Genomic DNA, 23,372 nt, shown 5'->3' on the forward strand with positions numbered 1-23,372 from the left:
CTTGTTTCAATTCAGAGAGCAGCGGGGCAGGGCCATGGACCGGCCGTCACACGCGATACTGCACGCCCTCTCGTCGCCGTCTGGCGCAGCGACTGGCGGTGGACTGTGTGTGGGCAGCAATTACGCAAGCTGAGAACGGCGAAGCTCGCGGCCCAATCGGGTGCTGGGCTGCGAATCAACCGATTTAGCCTTCATCCAAGCTTCTGGGAGGTCCTGGAGATGGTTCGTTCATTGTTCAGCAGAAACCGCTTTTCTCTTCGTTGGTAGCACCCTCGTTTGTTCGTTTTGTTTCTCTGTATTAGTAGTTAACACGGGAGGGAAAAGGGAAAGGAAAAAGAGGATGTCCCGCTGCTTGAGGCCGTAGTTGGCTGGTTGGCCCGCCATCCACGCCTTTGCGCAGAGGTGAAACAGCCAACTCTGCGGAGGGATCGCCATCCCGGTGACGCATCTGCTCGCAATTTTGTCCCACATACTTTTTTTCCTGCAGCCGTCTGGCCTGTCGTTCCCTTCACAACTGCCTTGCTCTCCCGTTGACAGACTTTCAGGCGGCTCCCTCTCCGCCTTTCCTCCGAGCTCGAAAACCACGCCTTCTCCCCACCTTTCCGCAATCGACTATTGTTCACTTATCGATCTTACAATTTGCAGCTAGCACAATTCCAGTCGAGGGATCTGGACAGACTCCTCTGAACCCGTCGTTGCCCGCCATGTTGACCATGCATAGGCAGTTCGGCAAGCTGATGAAAAGATCCGCCGACGAGAGCCAAGTCTCCGTGCTCCTCAAGGACTTTGACAATGCCGATAAACTGCTGACCAAGGTATGCCACGGCAAACTTTTTGATCCGGCGTTAACCTTCCTGCGAAATGTCCTGGCTAAACTAGTCTATTTCGCCCGCTGCGAGTAGATCATCGACTCGAGCAAAGCATGGCGCGATGCCTGGTCCTCCATCCTCACCTACCAGGCGAGACTGCTCCAGGAATTCGAGACGCTCTACCAGCCTATTATCGGCTCGTCCGAACCTACCGCTCACCCTCCTGCAATAACACCAGAATCCACCTTGGAAAGGACGTCTCGATTGAAGGAGGAATACGAGTCCCTCCGCGTTGACCTTTTGGCGGAGATACAGTCGGTAGACGACCGCATGATCAAGCCTGCGATGGAAGCAAAGGATTATCTACAGCCGATGAAGAAGGTCATGAAGAAACGCGAAGATAAAAAGGTCCGAAATCCCTACCTGCGCATGTTTTTGGACCATGCTCCCAATTATGCCCGAATGCGCGCATGGACATGAAAAGGTTCATCGCTGGGCAATTGTTATTTATTGATTTATTTTGGGCAATTGAGTATTGGCTTCAAGAGGTGGTTTATGATCGAGGCTAACTTTGGTGGACGTATAGCTCGATTATGAACGGTATCAAGGTAGAGTGGACACCGCGCGGAAGAAATCGAGGCGGTCAGATAGAGAGAATGCGGCCCTTGCTAAAGCTGAACTTGACCTGGCCAAAGCCATAGAGGTGGGTGCCTGTGCATGCTTTGTCGAACTGGACGTGCCGATTGTCCCTCGATTAACTAGTGTTGGTTTGCAGGAATACAACGCGGCAGATGATCATCTTCGCAACCATTTGCCTGGTTTGATAACTGCCACATTCTCCATTCTTCCACACATTCTCGCCGCTCAGATCGAGATCCAGAACACCCTTCTTGCTCTATATTACACTTCGCTACACAACTATTCCTCGGAGCAGAACTTCCCGTCTCCACCACCTCCGATGGACGTGGTGATTCAAACGTGGGAGCAGGATTTCCTCCCTATCCAGCGACAGGCGGAATCAATCGCCTGCATTTCTCATGGTAAACTAGGTCGCCAACGCAAGGCTTCCGATGAATTCAGAAATGGCGGACTGCGGAATGGATTGGGTGCACGCCATACCAGCAACACGTCTGCAATTCGTAAACCGTCTGTCTCCCCGGTTCGCGCCATGCATGCACCGCCATCTATCCCAGCTGACACACGGCCACGGATAAATGGCTTCAACACCGCCCCGTCTGGCAATCTAATGGCAGCAAACACAGCCAAGCAATACTCTCCCCCAAGGATAAGCCCAACCCCCTCCGAATCATTGGATCCCTCTCCCTACCATACTACTCCACCACAACAGGCCTATACAACCCCCGTCTCACGAAACACACAAAGGCAAACATCCGCACCTACCGCTGCAATTGCCTCAATGGCTGCAGCCGCCGCAAAGAAAAAGCCCCCTCCCCCTCCTCCCCCGCCACGATCGGCATCATCCCAGATACAGTTCGTGACCGCACTATACGACTTCGGCGGTCAAGGTGCTGGCGACCTCGTGTTTAGAGAAGGCGACCGCATTCGTGTCATCAAAAAGACCGAGAGCACTGACGATTGGTGGGAAGGAGAACTGCGAGGCGTCAAGGGCAGTTTTCCTGCTAACTATTGTGCGTAATGGAGGACTCGCTGTCTCTACAAACAGTTCCTACTTTCATTTTGCATGGTCAAGGTTGTTTTTCATCTCTTCTCAAATTAGGCGATAACTGGGGGAAAGGGGAGAAGGGCTGGTGGGAAAACAAAAGGAAAAGGGATGGGAAAATTATGCTTGCTTTTTCATTTTAATACTGACCTACTAGAATATAGGATGGATAATGATTGTCAGTCCTTTTCTTTTTTTTTTTTTCTCTCCCCGTGTATCATGGGCGCGACACATTTATCGGGTCTGGTGTGGCCTGGACTCCCATCTCCTTTCCGCTCGGTTCCCTTCAGGTGTATCTGATCCAGCCTTTTCTTATCAGTACATGCTCGTGGGGAGGCAAATTCCATCGGTGTTCATCTCTGAAGTCTATTTCCCTTCCCTATTGTTCTATTTTGCTTGATTCATTTGATGTTTGTTTAAACAGCCTTTCAAATGACTCCGCACAACCCTCATTTCTAAGTAATAATGTGTGCCTAAGTCTCTTTATTCTTCTTGTCAAATTTGCACATACACTCACAGGGAAAAGAAGAAAAGAATATAACATGACATATTAGTTATGTTCCACCACATGTCCCTCTCTTTCAAAACCTTGCAATCTGCTGGTATATATACACAAGAAGCAAGATGAGGTTGATTAATATGAAGCACTCAACCAAAGAGCAACCAAAAAGGCCAGCAAAATGACAGTATGCTAATTACTGATTACAAACTTTCTTTCGCAGGACTTATGCGCGGACTAAACCCCTTTTTTCGTGAAAGCAACCAAAAAGTGGAAACGGACATGATGAGGACAAGAGCAACAAGGTTGCACGGCGGAGAAATGATACATCTATCTCTAGAAGTGGTCCATTCGGCGCGGATATTCAAACCGGTATCGTATTGTGGGAAACTTAGCCGCTCTCTTGGGGAAACGTTTTCACTTCGACATCGAAACCCCAGCGATGGCTGCTTTATTCATCGATCTTACCTCCGTACACGAGAAGCCGGCACGTTTATCTATAATCGCAAAGTGTTGAATCCCGAGACATCGACGACCAGGATCGAGCCACGGGTGGAAGGACTTGCAGCTCACTCTCGACATCGTATGGATGTGACGGACGACGTTCTGGTGAGTCACGTTCTATATTCGAAAGATAAGCCCTAGTAGCTTGGACTTGACGAAGAATCCGATGCTCGTCGATGTCAAATTTTGCTCTCTCGATGAGTCTGGAGATCGTATTGGCGACAATAATAGAAGCAAAGAGCACAGCACTCCGCGCAGCCAAGCCGCCGTAGCACCAGGCATTTGCGAGGTCAACGAGATTCAGTTCGGAATTCGTTGGCTTGTACAGCTCTGCGCCAGGCATATTCGAATACGACGCATTAGGCAGCATGGCCTGCGCTGAAGGCAACGTTTGCAGCCATGCATAAGCCGCCGCGAAATGGGCCATCATGTTTTTCGGGATACTCGACTCCGGTCCTCGTCGTCCACCGAGACAGGTGCCAATCCAGGATACAGATCCCAATATAGTGACGACGACGAAGATGATGTTGATCCACTGCATCGACACAACTTGCTTCCTGATAATATCCGGGTATTTGTCGTCTAGGTGGCGGAACGCCTTGTCGTATCTGACCCACTGAGCGGAGATGATAGCCAGGGCTATTATGTTTATCGCCAGGAGGCTTATCCGGGTGGAATAAGTGATGAGTATGTTTTGGGACCGGATTCTTCGTCGAAGGGCAAAAGTCAAGATAAGAAGGCACAAGAAGACACAGCTGTTTATAAAGAAACCTCTGCTCTCCCGCCATCCCCAGACAATGGCTGGATCAATTTCCATGACCATCCTTGTGGTATTTTTGTTATCAAACACAAAAAGTTATAGCTATGGTACTAACAAAACAAGAGGAATTAAGGAACGTCGATTTTATATAAAACGGATGGGTGCACCTGTTTGGCATAAGAGATAACACAGAGAAACGAAGGACTCGGACAAAATGGTGAAAAGAAATATGATCGAGGGAGAAAACCACGGCTTATTTATCTATATACCCTGATTGACAGAGCTCCTACATCACGATGATTCTTCATTGTTGTCATCCGGAGCAAATCCAATGGTATGCGTCCTGGCAGCGTGAGGGGCAAAAGGGGGTGTTCAATCATCCGCCCTGGGCGACCCTTGGTACAGAGAATCTTAAAGCCCGTCATACAGGCAAAACAGCCTCGAGACGTTTGAGGTACTCGAGCCTTAAAGCCTCCTATCGATACGCGGAATTATAAATGTCTATTTTTCATGGAATGAGTCAGCCTTCATCTCTACTGCAGATACAAAACAACGGAACAGTCCCTTTTTTCCTTCGGCTCAAAGTCGTCGACACACCCTTCTGAGCTGAATCGGCAGCGGCTAATGTTAGTCAAAATCGTCATTCGACGCTGGAATTGTATACGGAGCAGTGACAATCACGCCAACTCGAGAGACTCTGGAGTCCGTCGCAGCTATCTTGCAGGAAGCGACATGGACACCTCGGAATGACGATGCGATGAACACACAATGCTCAAACCGAAACTCAAAAACCCGAATGGTGGAAAATCTATTTCATTTCGATTGTATATGACAAGGTATTTCATGATTCAATTGAGAAATCGTACGGTGAGTATGGAATACATTTCTGATACGAACGAATTGTTATCAGAATACTCCGGGAATAGAGCGGAGACCGTTTGTGCCCCAGTTCAAGCAAGCGGGTGAGCTAATTCCTCACATATTTCCCTTTTCCCTCCTCAAGCCATAATTCTACATGTTTTCCCAGGAAGTTTAATAAAGATCTAAGAAGAATATTTAAAGTGTCTCACATATACTCCTAAAGTATACTAATATTAGAGCTTATGGATATCTTAACGTGTATGTTTTAACTGTGCTCGAAAGTCTCAAGCCATTCAACGTTGCAGGTTCAGGTATTGGAATATAATGCTCTGCCTATCTGCTGGGATCGAAATGTTTCCCGCGATGATGTCGCTCCTCGAGGAATTCAAATGAACGCTGATTCAGTGGGGCTATCAGCGCCTCCCATGAGTCGTCTCCGATCGCTCAAGAATAAATCAACCATGCGCTTGCTGCTAATGGTAGAGTGGAGATCCCTGATCTTGGAAAATCCCTCCGCAAACTCGTTCCTATCAGGTGGGTTATTCCTGTTCCCTTCTCTATTTTCCTTGGTCATTAAACCATCACCTCCCCTTGAACGTGTCGAGCTGTATTGGACACTCGGCATCCGCCTCCTGACGTCAGCTCCGTAAAAGGGGGGTGGAACATTCCCGTCATGTCGGCTTCGAGTCGACAAGGAGGTACGGGGGTTCCGGCCATCAAGTGGGGACACAGTCAATGATCTACGTGATTCAGGCTGGCGAGTTTTGTTATAGATCAATGGAGACTGATTAGGAGTTTTCGACTTGCTTCTGGATCGACTGGAGCCAGTGGAAGGCACATTCATATCGACAACGACCGGGGCGCTACATGGAGGAGTATGCTGGTGTGTTACTAGGGACGTTTTCCTCGCGTTTGTGGCACCAATTGATACTGGCCCACTCGGTGAGCGATGGAAAGGCCGAGAAAAGTTGTTCTGGGAGATAGTACTCAATTCTGTCAAGGCGTGCCGTTCATTGTTGGAGAATCTGTCCTCACAGCGAGGAGCTTTTACACAGATTTTATTGCGACTGACCTTTCGGAATCCACAGCTAGGTTCGTCCTCTGAGATCTCGCCATGAATATCAGCATCTTCTCTGTAGTGCATTCTATCACTAGCGGAGAATTTAATGTCAAGCTCATTTGAAAGGCTCGGTCGATCAATAAGTTCCATTTGAGAATTCATCCAAGATTTCCATTCAGCGCTACCTCTAAATATTCGATCACGGCCACGAGGTGTGCTAGGGAGCGTCTCTCTACCTATGATGGTAGCTGTACCTCGGTCTTCATCAGGTTCAGAAAAGGCAAAATCGATGTTATTCTGATGGCCACCCGGAGTATTTGTTGTTCTTGAATAGACGCTAGGCGATACAATGAAGCTATCGGAAGGGGGCGAATTCCGCACCACCACGGTACACGAATCGTCATCAGAATAACGGCTCCTTGTTGGCGTAGTTATAGTATCACCTGCGTATTGTGCCGAATGTCGATAAGGACTGGAATGAGACGCATTAGAATTAAAACGGCCTAAAGGCCGTCGTGAAAGATGCTGGAGAATGCTCTCATTGCGTTGAGCGATCTGTTGAGGGGTGCGTCCAGGGGATTCTACAATATAAGTAGGCTGCGTTGACATGTAGCTGCGAACACTTGGGGAGCTTCGCGGGGGGATGGAAACAACTTGACTATAGCGCATGAGCGCTTCGCCAGGAGCTTGCCTTGTCCCCTGGCTCGGGCGCTGTGAGCTAGAAGGCGGCTGGGTGTTATCTCGGCCGGCTTCAGCACCTTCGAGCCATTGGCTTGTAGTATCACTCTGCTTCTTGAGCGTATTCGATCCGTCTATTTTTCGCATTAGAGCGGAATAGACTCGCTGGCTGTCAATGGAATTGGCCATGGGATCGAGACAAAGAGGCTGTCTGAACGCAGAATAGCCATCGTGATAACGAGGCTGAATACGAATGGGCTTATTGGGATCATCACCATGTTCTTCGATAATGGATAGACGTGTTTCAACCGGTCGTGTCGTGTTGATAGTGTTTGTCATTGTAGAATTTGTCCAAGTCGTAGCTCGAGAATTTGATGTAGAGACGCTATCTATGCTTTTCATCGAGCGGATGCTCGCAGGTCGATGGCCCGAGAATCCACGATACACGTTGAAGACACTGGCGTCTGGGTGATTAGAATGGGATGTGGGCGTCGACATGTGACTGGGATTTAGATCGGGCTGGAATTCGGGGTCGATATAGGCTCGAACATGGGGCCGGTATGTGTCCGTTTGCTGCGGAGACACGCTCCCTCGCAGAGCTCCATGCCGCCCAAAGATCTTGCGGAACCCATTCTTAATCGATTGAGAGAGAAGCCTCGCCCGCATGCTACGATGACCATCTCTATACCGTTCCTCCGCATATCGGGTCGAACATCTGGGGTCGTCATCGTTTGTCATGGAGGTGCTGGTTCGAAGCGTTCTCCTCAACGATTTCTGTTCGCGTCGCCCTTCTCCCGCGATGTTCGGTCCAAGAGTGTCAGATTTGGATGTTCTGCTAAGATCGCGCAAAACCTGTTCTCCTCCAAGTTTTATCGCAGGGCTATGGCTATTCGTGGAACTATGCCTCTTTGTCGGGGGCACACTGTCCCGCCCCTTGAAGAATGACATCGATCGACGCAGCGGAGTGCGAGCAAAGTGATGCTTACTAGTGTCTTGTGATTGACGGCGACTTCGTCTTGGAGAGCGGGAACCATTGGTTAACCAGCCAGTACGCAAACGCGCGGAGAACATCGACTTTGATTTGCGAAGCTTTCGGTAGGACGACGGTATCGAAGGCACGGAGGGTATGTCGTCGTCGAGCATGCCAAATTCTTTGAAGTTATCAATTGTCTGAGCCCGTGATCCGTCTTCCTTCTCTTGTACAGTATCGTTGGCCGTAAGATGTGCTGCCGCCGGGGAGGAGTGGATAGAACCCATCTTTCTCACGCCGGCATTTGTACCGTCGCTGAAGCGGATGCTCTGAGACCTAGATAGTTGGACAGGAGGGCGATGAGCTCCAGCTTCGCTATCGTTTGAGTCATCAAAGGATGACCTCGTGGCTCGCTGCATTGCAAGTGACGCCGCAGTTAAGGCGTGTCTTTGAGCTCTCTCATCGTCGACGGGTTGAGCAAAGGAACGGTCACGGCGTCTACCCTTGGTTGAAGCAAGAGACTTGCTTCTTTTGAGCCTGGAGTTGGCACTGGAGCCTCTGGAAAGCATTGTCGCAGGGCTTGGCTGTCCCAAAGTATGTATTGAAAGAGTAGATTTGTATATACTGTGGCCGGTCTAAATATATCTAAAGTCTGATAAGCGGCTAACAGCTGGGAGTAGGCATTCTATTAGGACGACACGCGCCGCAGACGCTCAACAGTGGCATGATCCCAGACTCAAGCCGGCCGTCAGGACAACGGCCATAACACAAAATATGAGGGCAGGTTCAACCCCGGCGGCGAGAATAGGAGAGCGGGAAACCGTCGATAACACGGCAGGCCCGGGCTTGCACACCCATGCCCGGCAGCCGGAATACGCTGGAAAGCACAACCTGGGCACCGAAACTCTCCATGACTCTCAGACGGGCAGCATCATTTCATCTGTACACGGAGTGCTCCGTTAGCGGCTGATGTCAATGTAGCGACAACGAACCGCCAGGCTTGGCGAGCGAGCTTTAAGTCAACTAGTTAACTAGTTAAATAACGTTAGTTACGTTAACCGGCGGGCTCTGCTTAGGTAATATAACTAGCCAAGACAGACCAAGCCACGGAATGCGGCTCAAGTCGCGGGACGGTAAGTTACGGAGCTCCCGTAACTTAATTTCACAGTACTGTAAGTGTAAGTTACAGCCTCTACGGAACAACGTTGCCCCGGAGCCCCGATCTCGGTTGAGGTCCAAGGAATTTGGACTCCGCGCATCATGAATGAGTGCTACAATCAGATCCATCGTCAGGCCGTTTTCTCACATTGAGATTCCCACACAAGGCCCTTCCAAAGGTTGAGACCATGCCTCCAAAACCTGACCCCCTGTAAATCACGCCGAGAAAGAAAGATAGATGTCAAGGGCGGCTATACGGCCAACAAGGGAACGTAACCAAGTCTCAAACGTCTGCCTGGTCTCTGTGTGAGTCAGGATGGAGGGTCATCCTTGTTTTCGCTCCATCCAGATGCAGCAAAACCACCACCAATGGCAATGGAAGAAAACATGTATGTTGGCCCTTGAACAATCCATACTTATTTATTCCGTCGTAGACCCGTATATAAAGCATCACAGCATAGAACTCCTGCTGGATCTTCCGCGAAATTACTGCATGAGAGCCTCGCTTTGCAAGGTAGAGAGCCATCTATACTTCTACTCAACTTATCTAGAATTCCCTTCCGGTTGACTACCTGCTACCAATGATACATCTCGACGGCAGCACCCTCGAAGGAGGCGGCCAACTTCTGCGGAACGCAGTTGCTCTGTCTGCTCTGACATCTCGACCGGTCAAAATAACCCGCATTCGAGCCAATAGACAAGGACCCGGCCTGAGGCCATCGCATGCAGCGGCAATCCAGTGCCTACGTGATGTCTGTGGTGGCACCGCTGTCAATGCGACAGTGGGATCTTCCGAAATCACCTTCTACCCTCGAGGCCAACTTAGGGAAGATGCCGCTGTTGCATCGGAAGAGGAAGCCAAGGACAAGGATGAGGGCCTCGCTGCGCCATTGGAAGCGATGATAAAACTGGAATCGATGAACGATGTACTTCCGATCCGGTCAGAGTACAACATCCGCCTAAAGACCCCAGGCTCCGCATTCCTTATATTTCAAGCATTATATCCATACTTATTGTATGCTGGCGCATGCCACAATGCTCGGGTTACCGAAAGGAACGCAAACCTCCGCGAATCCAGTATAAAACTGAGTGTGATAGGCGGGACGAATGTCTCCTTTTCTCTCTCTTACGATTACGTCTCACAGGTCCTTATCCCAAATTTTGCAAAACTGGGGCTACCTCAGCTCAGCGTGAACTTGAAGCACCGCGGTTGGAGCGCGGGTCAGACGAATCTGGGGTCTGTATCTTTTTTGATCACCCCTCTGAAACTTCGAGAAACGAGGGAAGAATCGAATGAGGGAGCGGCGTCAGGGGATAATCATGAATCTATGTCTGATTCTGGTGCCTTCTCTCCGATTTTCCCTAGAATAGATCTCCACGTGTTGAGGCGAGGGAGAATCACGCAGATCGATATCACGGTTTTGGCGCCAGACATGTCTTTAGATGAAGCAGGATCGGCCCGCCGCTCGAAACGAGGAAATAAATACCACCACCCTAATAGTAAACAGAGTCATATCACCGATAGCAAAGACAGGAGCCAGGAAGAAGATTTAGGGCTCGACTCCAACTCCGATGGCTCTCCTGAGATGCAACAAAGCGGGAAACGGTTTGCCCCTAATTCCGTTCGCGAGTTCATCGAAAACTACACTTTTGAGAAAGTCTCCCACGAATTCGGCGCAAAGAGAAAGGGGAACTCCAGCTTTCAGCCGCCGAAGATCGAATTACACTGGTCGGAGTCAACACACCACCGCTCTCGAATTTACGTTCTCCTTGTCGCGCATACGTCGACAGGCTTCCGCCTGGGGCGAGACGCACTACTTGGTTCACCCAGTAGTCTTGAATCAAACAAGAAGTCTGGCCACAAAGGCCCACGAAAGTCAAAAGGAAAAGGCAAATCACGGACAAATGCAGATCACAAGACGGGAACGGACTTGGAACGCATGATCGGGGATTTGGTTGACCAATGTGTCGAGGACTTAATGTATGAGCTCGCGGATGGAAGTGGCACGCGGGACCTCAACAAAGTATTAGGAGACGGCTTTTCGAACCGGTTCCTGGATTCATTCATGCGTGATCAGGTTGTGGTGTTCCAGGCCCTGGGGAAACTTGGGGCAGGTGATGCAGACATGCCATTGAACCAAGATGAGGAGAGGGATCTGAGTTTGCACACAAGGACAGCCATGTGGGTTTGTGAGCAGATGCTGGGAGTAAAGTTTTAGGCACGTATAGAGCTTCTTAGTATTCGCACACTCTGTACTCCGTAGAGGTTTGGTTGGCTGCAAGAAAACCACGTGACACAAGAGCTTCGTGCCCGGACGGCCTGACGACGTGCTTCATCTCTCGCAAGCTGGACGCAGGTCCGCCAGGGCCTCTTGAGGGAGGCCTTTACATTTACTAGCCTCGGCCTCTTCTTTTATCTTTTACCTTTTTTTGGCCGCCCGTTATGGAATCCCTTAATGCTTACATCCTAACGTTCAACTGCGCTCGTAACGTTGTTGAACAAGAACAGTTCGCTTCCCACTTATTCGACGGGCTGAACACATCACAACCAGAATCTCCACAAGCGGACGCAAACCTCCCCGATATCCTGGTCCTCGCACTTCAGGAAATTGCGCCGATTGCTTATGCCTTTCTGGGCGGTTCATATCTGGATCAGTATTACGCTTCTGTCAGAAGCGCGGTGGATAGAGCGACTGCAGTGAAAGGGGGAGCCGGGTATGATGATAATGGGGGTGTGCATTATGTCAACCTGCTTTCGAAAAATGTTGGCTTGACCGCGTTGATGGTGTTTGCGAGAAGTGACGTTTCTGGGAGGATACGTTACGTTGAGATGGCCGAGGTCGGTGTAGGGGTTCAAGAGACAGGGAACAAAGGTGCCGTTGGAGCACGGATTGGATATCTGGCAGGAAGAGAAGAAGATAGCAATGATGATGGTGAGGATGACATTGTGGAGATGACTTTTGTCAGTGCACACTTGGCTCCTGGTGAGTGTGAGTGTAAGAGAAGGAATGAAGACTGGAAAAGCATTGCACAACGGCTCGTTTTCCACCCCGAGGAAGCAGAGAGTTCTTCTGATCGCACGCATCCGCAAGAAGATGAGGAAGGGGTGCCGCTTCTCCGGGCACCATCATCCTTGAGCACACCATCAGCGTTGTATTCACCAAAATCGTATCTGCTTGTTGCTGGTGATTTCAACTACCGCACATCAGATACCGGTCCCGGGCCGGACGATTGTAGACGGTTTCCTCGACCAAGGGATCATCCAAATGACTTTGTCCACTTTGCGGTTTTATTCATGCAAGATCAACTAACTCGTGAGCGCGAAGCGGGGAGGGTTTTCGACGAGCTCCAAGAAGCTAAGATTACATTCCCACCGACTTACAAGTACTCATTGGAGGCTCGGGATGCCGCACTCGCTGACCCCAACGGTAATTGGAAGTGGGCAAAGAACCGTTGGCCAAGCTGGTGCGATCGGATCCTCTATCGCAACCATCCCTCCGTTGTGACTGAGTCCGAGGGCATCAAAGTTCACACGTATACCGTGCTTCCATTATTCTCAACTTCGGATCATCGTGCGGTGGTTCTATTCATCTCGGTGCCTCTAAAAGCTCATCCGGAACCTGGAACTTACCTGTCTCCTTTCGAAGTCGATCCGCACTGGGACACCAAGCGTGCAACTGCCAGACGCAAAGAGCTGGCCATTGGTGCTGCGGCTTACCTTGGCCTCACCTGGGAGGGAAATGGTTTGATGCTCGCAGCCTTTCTAGCAGTCGCGGCTGCGTATTATGGCTTCCGGACGTTCCTCGCGGGTTGATCCCCAAATTCAGGATAAATTGGACATTTGACACCGCAAGATATCGCATGAGATGCCATCCATGAAACGTACTCCGCACATGAAGCTTATATGCCGGACGGGCCTCGTTTCGGGCATGCATACGTACACCCGGAACACTCCATGGAGTATATGAGATGATCTCTCGATCCCAAACTCCTCTGGGAAATGGGCAAGGGGGCTCGTTTCAACCTTGAGATCACCCACCCCGCGCACACATTACGTGCATATCGGATGTGTCTGCTGTCAGGTTGCCAGATGGCCAAAGCGGCATGAAACATAGAACGTCAATAATGCCTATTCTGGCAACTCTTTCTCTTCTTACGCCTTCAATCTGGCGCAGAAAGTCAATATTATTTGCCCCCACCCCGAAGGAGCACATGCCGGTCGTACACACTTGAGGTTTTGGATTTTTCTTTTTCTCCCTGTGTTTTCCCCTCTTCAACCATTTTTCGTTCTCGTTTTCTCTTTTTTCCTTTTTTTTTTTTTTTTTTTCTTTTCCCTCCCTTCGTTCAATAATCCCTGGTTGCGAAGGTGGCAAACTGTTTCGATAAATTTGAAGATCGTAGCCAAGCTAAATCCCGAGAAATTGGATTTTCTGTCCAGGGGAGTGATGCCAATGATGCTTGCAATTGGCAGGGTTGTCACTGACAAGATTGCCCGATCCTTAATATTAATATTAAAGGAAAGGAGAATAAGTTGCCGAGACCCTAATGATTTGTCGCAGGTTTTGCGTGCCGTGGGATGATTTTTGCATCACGGCACTCACATGCGTTGTTTTGATCTCGGGAAACAGGGCAAAAGGAAGTGGACATAGACGTACGGATGGAGGCCGACCGACCGAACTAGCAAATGCTTACGTCTGGACCCTTGACTTCGCAAGGATCTAGAGGAGTTTGGCTCGACCAACTCGACCAACAACGCCGTTGCAGGGCTTCTTCCTTGAATTCTTCAACAATTTCCCTGAATCCTCCCCCGGCCCCTTTCATACTAGCCGGTTCTGTACTTGTTGCGTGAGACGATCAGTTAGGGCTGTGAAGCATTCCTGGACCCTTTTGGGAAGCGATGGGACGACAAGACTATCGCCAGGAATGACTCAGGCACACAGGGAGGATGTTTCATTCAGATACAAGTATACGACGTGCGTACGGAGTACATACATACAGTTCATCCGTGGCCTACAGGCAAATTTACATGAGGATTTCTCTCCCATGATCATTATCCAGGTGTCTCGAATGCCTACAATAACAGCTTGAATAAAATAAAAATAAAAAATAAAAGAAAATTTACCAGCCACTGCAGATTTCGTTGGGAGAGATGAAAAGACTTGAAAAAGGAAAACAAATACAGAGTAAAATGCCGATCAAATACGGAGTAACTACGTCTTGAGCCCACTCCAGACGATCTACCAGCCTCAAACTAACTAATGACACCGAAGCGGCGGTTCTGGCGGGACGTTTGATGTCCGGCATAAATGGGACAGGCTGCATGACAAAAAAAAAAAAAAAAGAAAAAGAAAAGGAAAAGGCACTAACTTCGCCGTATGTAACTACATATGTACGGCGTACGGGGCTGGCGAATACATACTCCTATGCATGCATGCACGAAAGGGAAGATCCAAGGAGCCTTGCTTCGGCTGGATCGGCCTGCCGCATTTTGCATCGCTTTGTTTTTTAAAACAAAAAAAAAGAAAAAAAGAAAAAAAGAAAAAAAGAAAAAAAGAAAAAAAGAAAAAAAGAAAAAAAGCATGGATGCGTGTTTTGGAGCGACAGCGGGCCCTTTATTTTCAGGCGGGACGTGGTCTAGAACTACCAACTGGTTAGTTCCAACCGTTCTGGAAAAGCGTGCTGGTTTCGAGGGCTAACCTTTCTTCAGAGCCTTGTCAGTCTCCGAGTCCGCCCAACGTCTTGAAAGGTCGCTGGTGGATTGAAGATTGAAGTACATAATTCTCGTACACAGGGTAGCAAAAACAACGGTATCAAACTCGAGATCGACGATAGTTATGCTTAGAGTTGCCAGTTAACCCAATGGATATACACATCAACTTTGTTTGTGGGGGAAAAAAAAAAAAAAAAAAAAAATGAAATGAAATGAAAAAAGAAAAGAAAAAAAGAGGAAGAAAGGAAGAAAGGAAAAAGGCATTTTGAGTCCCTGATCCATGTTGACAATCAAAGGAGCGCTTCACTTTTCAGCTCCGTTCACATCAAAATGGACAACGTGTCTTTGGAGGCGCATCCCTTCAGCTTCGAAATACGTCCGTGCATGTATAGACAGTCACTCAGTACGTAAGTACGCTACCTTCTCCCTACAAAGAGTTACCTGCAGGATGTGGTGCGCCCCGACGCTGCGGGTTTTGGGATGCTCCTAGGGGGCTTCCGGTTCAGCTCGCTGGCAAGACGCACGATAACAAGAAGGGCATGTGCAGGCCAACGGTTGCCTTGCCGGAGGGCGCCGGGGCGGTTGGACGCCTGGATGGATGGACATACTCTTTGTAGAAGTCGATATGCAGCCTTCTCCGGGCTGGATCATTTTGCTTTTTCCCCCTTGTCCTCACGCGCAATGGTTGAGAGAGAAAACTACTCCGTAGAGCACGGAACACGCGGGAAGGTCTGAGAAACCCAACGGAAAAAAAATAAAAATAAAAAAAAATACTCCGTACAAAAAAACTCTTGTTCTATGAGTCAGGTTGCACCAGGAAGGGAGCTGTGTCTGGCTGCAAGCTGCTGTGATGGAGACGGCGCATGAATTGACTTTTTTTTCTTTTTTTTTCTTTTTTTTTTTTTTTTTTTTTATTGCTGTTGCTGTTACTTGCTGTGTTCTCTTTCTTCGGCGTAGAAGTTCTAGACCCAGCCGGCCAGAATCAAAGCGAAGGGGCGCAGGGACAAAAAGGGGGGGATAAAAAACACTATACAGAAATATTTTTTTTTTTTAAAAAAAAAAAAAAAATAAGAACCTAGCTGATGGCTGAGGGGGCGTTTCTGGGGGCGGTGGGATGGATACATGCATACACCTGGGCCACGGCTTTGGGCGTGATGGTCCGTCCGCGAGAAGATTCCAGAGACATTTCTAGGCCGGCCTCGCTAAGGACGAGCTTAAAACCGAAGAGGGAGGAGGGGATTGTCGGTGAATCAACGGGTGGAGATTAACTTGAGAGACAACGTGATTGATCGATTGATCGGTGTTGATTCACCTTTGCGAGATCGAGACCGCTGGGCAATCTCAACAAGACCGTTTTTACAGTAGGTTGAGCTAAACTTTGGGGGGCGGGTGCCGTTGGGCTGTCTCGTGAGGGCTGAAGGACGGATACTCTTGTTCTCCATAGTTCACATTGGAACGAGCCGCCGGCATGCGATGCTACTTCATTCCAGCCATGTTAGCGGCCAAAATCCCGGAGAATTTATCTAGGGGAGCAGATTAGTACGTCTTCCCCTCGTAAAGACCGCGTTAAGCTGTCAGTGGCTGACGAGTGCGTGGGGAAGAAGTCAAGATGCAAGTCACCGCCTCGAGAAGGGTTCACGATAAACCATCACGGCTTCGAAGGATGTCGGCTAGCTCCGACGGTACGGTGTGGAAAACGTGGGCTGAGTCGGTGACGGGCGTTTCTCTTGGATTATCATTTTTCTCGAAGCAAATCATGAAGCTGTCGAGTCAGCAGCCATCCATCCATCCATCGCATCTCATCGAGCGCGTGTTGCCGGTCTGGTCTGGCCTTCGCTCTGCCGATGGATCCGAACAAAGCCCAGCGCGTTTCAAAAGTGCCAGCCCTTCTTAGCTTGATGCCCGTTCTGTTTCGTTCATTTTATTTTATTTTATTTTATTTTTTTTTTCTGCCTTTTTTTGGTTTTGGTTTTCTTGTTTTCTTTTTTTTTTTTTTTTTTTTTTGGCTTGTCGATTTTCCTTTTGATTTCCTGAGGCGTTTTGATCGAACCAGAGTGCTGGGTCGAACCAGGGCAAATCATCGCATCCACTACATACCTAACTAGCTTCAGCCCAACTTGTTAACTTATCTGTTAACTGACTAACTTAAAGCCTAAACGCATCGCCGGCCTAGCAGCGACCGTGGCTGTCAGAAGTGTCAAACCTGAAAATGAAACTCGAAGCCCGGCAGGGATCATGGAAGGCGAACATCTCATTTTGATCGCAATTATTATTATCATTTATCTGGCCAACTGGAATGGAACTGAGACCTGACCGTCTCAAGTCATCGATCTGCCTTGATTGTGTGTGTGCGTGTGTGTGTGTGCGTGTGTGTGTGTGCGTGTGTACTAACTACATATATGTATGTATCTGCGTGATGTGATTTGACGGCCAGTTAGATTGAAGTGATGGGGGTTGACGATGGCCCGGTTGGTCTCACCCCATGGATGCTGCTGAGCGGTGAGCGAGAGGTAGCGAACGACGACGACAAACGAGGAGGAGAAGGGTTTTGTCCTCAAATTCCCCTTGTCGATACCCTCGCTTGCTCGTGAACTGTCCACCTGGGCGCCCCCCTCCCCCCTTCTCTCTCTCTCCCTTCACGGCAGCCTCCGAAATCAGGAGAGCCCAAACCGGCGGTTGAGAAACAGACATAGAAAAGTTCCCGCCTAATCGCGAGAGATGCAGATCGTTGTCTGACACACATACATCCTTCGTACGGAGTGCGGAGTAACTGGTCTCGCTCTTCCTTTTGCTTTTTCATTTTTCACCTTATTTCTTTCTTTTCTTTTCTTTTCTTTTTTTTTTCTTGTTGATTGATTGCCCTTGCACCGCCGTAGCGAAAATACATCAACTACATCATACAGCATTAGCATCCAGGCATTCATGCATAGCCAGCCTGCACGTTCAGCTCAGCAACACACCCCTCCGAATGCAGGACCATCGGCCAAGCCCCTGTTTGGCTTTTTTTTTTTATTTTCTTTCTCGGTGGAGATAATTCTGCAAAAGGGTGGACAAGGGCCGGGCGCTCGTCATTGACCGAGAGTTTGCTCGAATCAGAGTGTGCATGTACATAGCATTTATGTGTGGACGGTGCATCGGGGACGTTGTGAACTATATTAAGACCTTGTGTGAGAATGAGAGTGCGCGGGTGAGTGAGTGAATGAGTGATATGCGGTACGACGGTGCGCTTCGCCTTTCCACCTCGCTGGATATTATTACAAGAGTACGTATTATGCTTCCCGTATATCATTAATTATCTGCACACCGTACTGCCCAACAACAGGGCTTCGGTGTTTTCGGCTGCGGCTTTTGGCTGTATGTAACTATTATGTGTTATCTTGACGCCCGGCCAGAAGAATATGATGCAGACTGGGGGGGCGCCGTGGATTTGGCGGTGGTAAGACAAGAAAGGAGGGTCGAGAAAAGTCAAAAGGAAAACGAAGGAGATGGAAAAGGCTTAACCGCGTTACAGAAGGACTGCTCTGCCTGGTAAATGTCAGGCATGAGGGTTAATGTGGTAACAGGCTGAAATAGACAAATACAGAAAGGGGGGAAAAAATACTTAAAAAATAATAATGATTAAAAAAAATAAAGAAGAAAAAAAAAAAAAAAAAAAGAGAGAGAGAGAGAGAGAGAGAGAGAGAGAGAAGGAAAAAGACAGACAGGCGTAGTTTAGGGATTATTGCAGTGTACTCCGTAAAAAGGCGAAAAATACAGAATACAGAAATGCAGAATGCAAAATAAAGAAGAAATAAAAAATAAAAGATAAAAAAAATAAAAGTAAGAAAAAAGGCTGTCAGGCTGGATAAGCAACCCAAGCCATGGGCCCCCCGAAAGATATCAGGACCGGAGCTGCAAGTCAATCGCCAAACTCCAGCGTTACCCACTTCTGACTCCTGGAAAACAAAGGCCGGGTTTAGGTTTGATTCCCTTGTCGGGCTCCGAAATATAAGGCCTCGCCCGCCCTCCCTTTCCTGCTCCCTCCCTCCCGCTGTCAACCTAATCATAATCCTGCTGACTTTTCTTACGCCTTGCTGCTCGACTACTCTCGTCCTGCTCCTCCTCTTCTTCTTCTTCTTCTTCCTCCTGGGCGAGCACCCACTCCCTTTGCCTTCTTCTATCTTGGGCCTTTTACAATCCTTTCCAATCCCAGCTTATCTCTTTATAATAACCCGTCCGGGGCGCAAGCCGTTATCAATCTCTTCTTCAACTACTACTACTACTACTACAACATCCTCTCCGGGCTGAGCTCTTACCTTCAGCTGCTTCTCTTCTCCCAACGACAGACCACCCTGCGTCTGACAACACTCAATTCTTACCTCTTCAACTCTGCGCGACATCCCGCTCTCGAGGCCCCCTGTCGCGTCTCTCCTCCTCTTCCTCTCCTTTTCTTTCCCTTCTTTCTTTCTTTACGAAGATGTACTCCTGCGTCAACTACCCGCGCGGATGCCGCGGCCGCGTCAATGTCCAAGGAGCCAAGTGCTCCACCTGCATCGTACGTTATATCTACTCTACTGCGCTCCCCACCTCCTCCCTCGCAGACTATATTGGCACAGGGGTCTTTTTTTTTCCTTTTTTTTTTTTTCCTTTTTTTTGTTAACCTCCACCATCTAGGCCTCCAATCTCCGGCGCCCAGGTTCTTCATCGCCATTCTCTTCTGCGCTGCGCTCACACAAGACATACAAGAGATCCTGGGATGTGCAGGAGTCCAAATAGGGCCACTAGCGCACGACCAGCAAGGAGAACTAGGCGCATGATGTAAAAAGGTAGTGTGTGCGCGTGTGTATGTGGGATGGTAGTAAGGAGAAAGAAAGAAACCATCCCAAAAACAAAAAGAAAAAAAAAAGAAAAGAAAAGGGAAGAGTTTGGTGGAAACCCCTAGCGCTCGATGCCGAATTACCCCCCGACCCTATCAGCAAAAAAAAAGGTGCTACTACTCTACTTTCTTGGACTGGAATCCGTCGGTTTACCCTATCATTTAAAACTATCTCCCAGGAGAGAAATGACAAAAAAGGACACAAAAGCAACCACAAAAGCAAAATACGGCAAGGCAAGACAAGGGCAAAAAGGCAGGATACATTGCGAGAAAAGAGCCAGATAAGACACACAAATTGACTAAAAAGAAAAAAAAGAAAAAGAAAAAAGTTCAGAATTCATTGGAACCCCAATTCTCTTTTTACATTCTCTCGAATTCCTCTTCAGGTTTTCAGCATTCACTGTTATAGATTGTCTCCCCCCTTCATTTCTTTTACTACTTCTAGGAGTTGTCCCGCTGGCATACGGGCTTGCACAATACCCTTTTTCCTTTTCCTTTTCTTGTTCTATTCTGTTCAGTCTTCTTACTATGTCTCTTGTTCTCTAGTTACCCATACTTTTTGACGCCTTTGCATTTGGAGGATATCTGTTATTAGCCCATTTTCTTTCCCTCCCCCCCACCCCAAGCACCAGCACCGGCGTTTCTCTGCTCTCTTTTGTTTCTTTTTCTTTTCGCTATTCTTTTCCTTTCCCTGCGCAGATCCCTCCTACCCCCGCGCGGTCCCGTCCAACGCGAGGTTTCAATTCGTCACTTTGCAGGAAAAACACTCTCGGAAGGAAAACAGGATCGGATCACTTGGCTCCCGCGACAGGCCCAGGGTCACACAGGCATGTCACAGGCCGGCTGGGCCAATAAGAATATGAGGAAACCCTTCCTTTTTTCCCACAACCCTTTTTTCTTTTTTCTTTTCTTACTTCTTTCCCCTCCGGCGAAGATTTCAGGGGGTGGCAAACGAACGGGGAGCAGTTATCTTGTTCGGTGATTCCTGACTTTTCGCCGGTTCGCTGTGCTATTCCTCCGTTAATCGTGGAGAAAAGAACCCAAAAAAAAAAAAAAAAAAAAAATAAGGGCAAAACGGAAAAAGAAACGAAAATGGGTGATCAGCAGGGACATGCGGCTCGAGAGCGAAAGGGAGGGAGAGAGCCGATCAAAGTGCGGATCGGTGGATGCTGCTTGTTTGTTTCAGCTCGCTAGCCACCGGTGCCGCTGCTGCTGCTCCCTCCCTCCTGGCGCCACCTGTTTGATCGCTCTCAAGATTGATCGTTCCGCTCCTATTCTTCCGACTTGATTTTCAATTTCTTTTCTTTTCTTCATTTTCGGTCTTTCGCTTCTGCTGGTGGTCCTGGAGGCCCTTCTCCTTGTTCGCTTCTCCTCACCCGCCCAATTTTTCTTTTTTTCTTTTTTCCTTTTTTTTTTTTTCCCCCTTCGCAGGACTTGGAACTTTATGACAAGGATACTTCTACTTGCTTTGGGTGCATCCATGTGGTTGGGAGGCTATCTGTCGCTCGCTTTTCTTTTTGTTTTGTTATAAACATGTGCTTGAAATTGAGTAATCGAAATTCACTGTTCATCATAATGACATTTTTCTCATCATCCTTTCACACACTCTCCTCCCCCCTCACCTCATCATTCTCGTTATTCCACCCATTTGCTACTTTCTCACAGTAGATATGCATACATACATACATACATATACCGCGATAAGGGGCAGAGCACATATTACATCCTCGTACATAAATCCCACACACAGAGAACAGCAGCGATGCCTGACCAACACGTTCCCCCATCGCACTACATCCTATCCCATCCCATATCTTACTTTTGCTACTGTCTTATTTTTATCTGGTTGCCCCGCTGGGGCCCCGCGGCGGATGCCCATGTCTCCCCCCTCTCTCTCCCTCTCCCTCTCTCCCTCTCTCTCTTTTTTTTTTCTTTTTTTTTCCCCCCCACTGAGTATCACGGTGACAGTGATAGTGACAGTGACGAGGAAGAGAGAGCGATGATCCCGGGCAAGTTTCCGCCGCCAGGGTGTGAAGAAGGGGAAACCTTGAAGAAGTCATATGACCCTCTGCATTGCATAGGCACGTGCATGGACTTCCCGGGAAACAAAGTCCAAAGTAGCAGAAGGTAGTGAAGCGATTATAGAGAGAGAGAGAGAGAGAGAAGGAGTGTGTGTGGAAAAACAGCGGTGGTTTGTTGTTCTGGCGGTCGCGTGGAAGGTTGGCGATGACATCATCTGGTTTGTTTTTCCCCCCTCTCTCTCTCGTTGCCCCCTTCCCTTTTTTCTCCCTTTCCCCCCCCCTCCGCCCCACCATGCAGCCGGCTCTTTGGTTTCAGATTGCGCCCCACTTGCCTTTCTTTTTCTTTTTTTTTTTGCCTTGCAGTAGAAGCAAAAGGGAAGCTGCGAGTTTTTTTGAGTTAGGTTAGTGTGGGTGAGTGGTAAGGGTTTAGGTAGGTACAGAGTACTTTTGGTGCTCCGTTGGGCAGCCACGGCCGAGGAAGGAGATTACAGTAAACTTGTCTGACAGAGAGAAGGAGCAAAAGCCCAGATAGAGAAAGATACTGAAGGAACAGGAAGGTTGTGTGCTTGCTGGGTTTGTTAGTCGGGCAGGTCCGCTCCTTCCACTTTTCCTGCCCACCCAGCCAGCCAGCCAACGTCAACACAACATTTTGGGAGTGTGCACTTTACCCCTCTGTGGTGTGCACCTGTGACTTCATGCGTGTGCGTGCCTGCTAAAAAAAAAAAAAAAAAAAAAAAAAAAAAGAATCTCAGACCTGATGAAACAGCCGACGCCCTGCCAATCTCCCCTTTCCACCCCCACCATCGTGATTTCTCCAAAAAAGCATAGAAAGGACCAAAGAAGGAAAAGTAAATAAATAAATAAAAAAAGGATAAAAATTACCCCAATTCCACCAATCACATCCGCCAGACAATCCCCTCCCAGGCTTGGCCAAACAACCGATGCATTCCGCTCAGGGAGCAGAGCGCAAGCAAAGAAAGTAGGTAAAAAAGGGAAAAAAAAAAAAAAAAATTCCATCAACAAACCAAAATGAAAAGGGGGGTGGAGCGAGTTTGCTATGGAACATCCTGTATGTACTCTTTCTTCGAAACTCCGACGAACTGGCTACGAGCTGGTTCGCTGGACCTGGGTGGAGGCGGGCGAAGAAACAACGGCGAAAAAGAAAGCGTGCCGGCAAGGATACGATATGTACGATTACGTCGAAGGCGCCGTTGGGCTGCTGCGAGAATATGCAGCCTACTCGGGCGTGTGAGGAACCTCCTCCGCCCTCCGTGGAAGAGAGCAATCTTCAACTCTCCTCTGTGTTTTGGTGTTTTACTTGATTTTATTTTGTCTCTTTCGTGTGGGATTAAGTCGAATCCCGGCTTGAACACGACCAGTCACTGGCGGAAGAGCTTGCTGAGGAGCCCTCCGGCTCTTCTTCACGAGGTAAAAATTTCCCTCCAACCCAACCCAACCCAAACCCCCTATTTTACGGTCCAACGTAATCTTCGAAGGTCCTTGGCTGATCACTGATGAAACAAGGTTGCCCCCCGCAGAAAAGCAATGGGCATCTCTCTCGCTTCTCTCATTTTTTTTAACCCTTATTTATTTTTTGCCCCCCCGCCCTTTGTGGGTAGGGATAGCATGATCTCGGATAAACAATATCGGGATACGGAGAAGGCATATGCATGCGCGGATACTTGCCATGGAGTGTTGTTTTTTTGGGGGGAGAAAACGGGGAGGGAATATCGCTCCCTCTCTCCGGCTTTGCTACTGGATCATCGTATCTGATGACCATGTGCCCGTCTGTGGCGTAGTTGTAGA

At 48.7% G+C, this 23,372-nt stretch overlaps 5 protein-coding genes across 5 annotated transcripts; 3 read left to right on the forward strand and 2 right to left on the reverse strand.

Annotated features, from left to right (window-relative positions):
* Nucleotides 1-221: 221 nt before the first annotated feature.
* D8B26_006591 (uncharacterized protein) lies at nt 222-2,848 on the forward strand. The gene is made up of 4 exons (XM_003069453.2): nt 222-815; nt 903-1,217; nt 1,396-1,512; nt 1,585-2,848. The coding sequence occupies exons 1-4, from the start codon at nt 705-707 to the stop codon at nt 2,464-2,466; spliced, it is 1,425 nt and encodes a 474-aa protein (XP_003069499.1). The 5' UTR covers nt 222-704; the 3' UTR covers nt 2,467-2,848.
* Nucleotides 2,849-3,482: 634 nt separating this feature from the next.
* Nucleotides 3,483-4,316, reverse strand: D8B26_006592 (uncharacterized protein; the record flags this gene model as incomplete). The annotated part of the gene is made up of 1 exon (XM_003069452.2): nt 3,483-4,316. One exon carries the CDS (start codon nt 4,314-4,316, stop codon nt 3,483-3,485), a length of 834 nt encoding a protein of 277 aa, XP_003069498.2.
* Nucleotides 4,317-5,416: 1,100 nt separating this feature from the next.
* D8B26_006593 (uncharacterized protein) lies at nt 5,417-8,735 on the reverse strand. The gene has a single exon (XM_003069451.2). It carries the CDS (start codon nt 8,389-8,391, stop codon nt 5,500-5,502), a length of 2,892 nt encoding a protein of 963 aa, XP_003069497.1. The 5' UTR covers nt 8,392-8,735; the 3' UTR covers nt 5,417-5,499.
* Nucleotides 8,736-9,561: 826 nt separating this feature from the next.
* Nucleotides 9,562-11,199, forward strand: D8B26_006594 (uncharacterized protein; the record flags this gene model as incomplete). Its single annotated transcript, XM_003069450.2, has 1 exon — nt 9,562-11,199. The coding sequence occupies one exon, from the start codon at nt 9,562-9,564 to the stop codon at nt 11,197-11,199; it is 1,638 nt and encodes a 545-aa protein (XP_003069496.2).
* Nucleotides 11,200-11,423: 224 nt separating this feature from the next.
* On the forward strand, nt 11,424-12,898 carry D8B26_006595 (uncharacterized protein; the record flags this gene model as incomplete). The annotated part of the gene is made up of 1 exon (XM_003069449.2): nt 11,424-12,898. The coding sequence occupies one exon, from the start codon at nt 11,424-11,426 to the stop codon at nt 12,792-12,794; it is 1,371 nt and encodes a 456-aa protein (XP_003069495.2). The 3' UTR covers nt 12,795-12,898.
* Between the last annotated feature and the right edge of the window lie 10,474 nt (nt 12,899-23,372).

This window comes from Coccidioides posadasii, chromosome 3 (assembly GCF_018416015.2).
Source record: "Coccidioides posadasii str. Silveira chromosome 3, complete sequence".
Classification (NCBI taxonomy): Eukaryota; Fungi; Ascomycota; class Eurotiomycetes; order Onygenales; family Onygenaceae; genus Coccidioides; species Coccidioides posadasii.

Coding starts and splice junctions, on each gene's coding strand:
- D8B26_006591 (XM_003069453.2), top strand. CDS start 705: ATGTTGACCATGCATAGGCAGTTCGGCAAGCTGATGAAAAGATCCGCC. Junction 816..902: donor CCGATAAACTGCTGACCAAG/GTATGCCACGGC, acceptor CGCTGCGAGTAG/ATCATCGACTCGAGCAAAGC. Junction 1,513..1,584: donor ACCTGGCCAAAGCCATAGAG/GTGGGTGCCTGT, acceptor GTTGGTTTGCAG/GAATACAACGCGGCAGATGA.
- D8B26_006593 (XM_003069451.2), bottom strand. CDS start 8,391: ATGCTTTCCAGAGGCTCCAGTGCCAACTCCAGGCTCAAAAGAAGCAAG.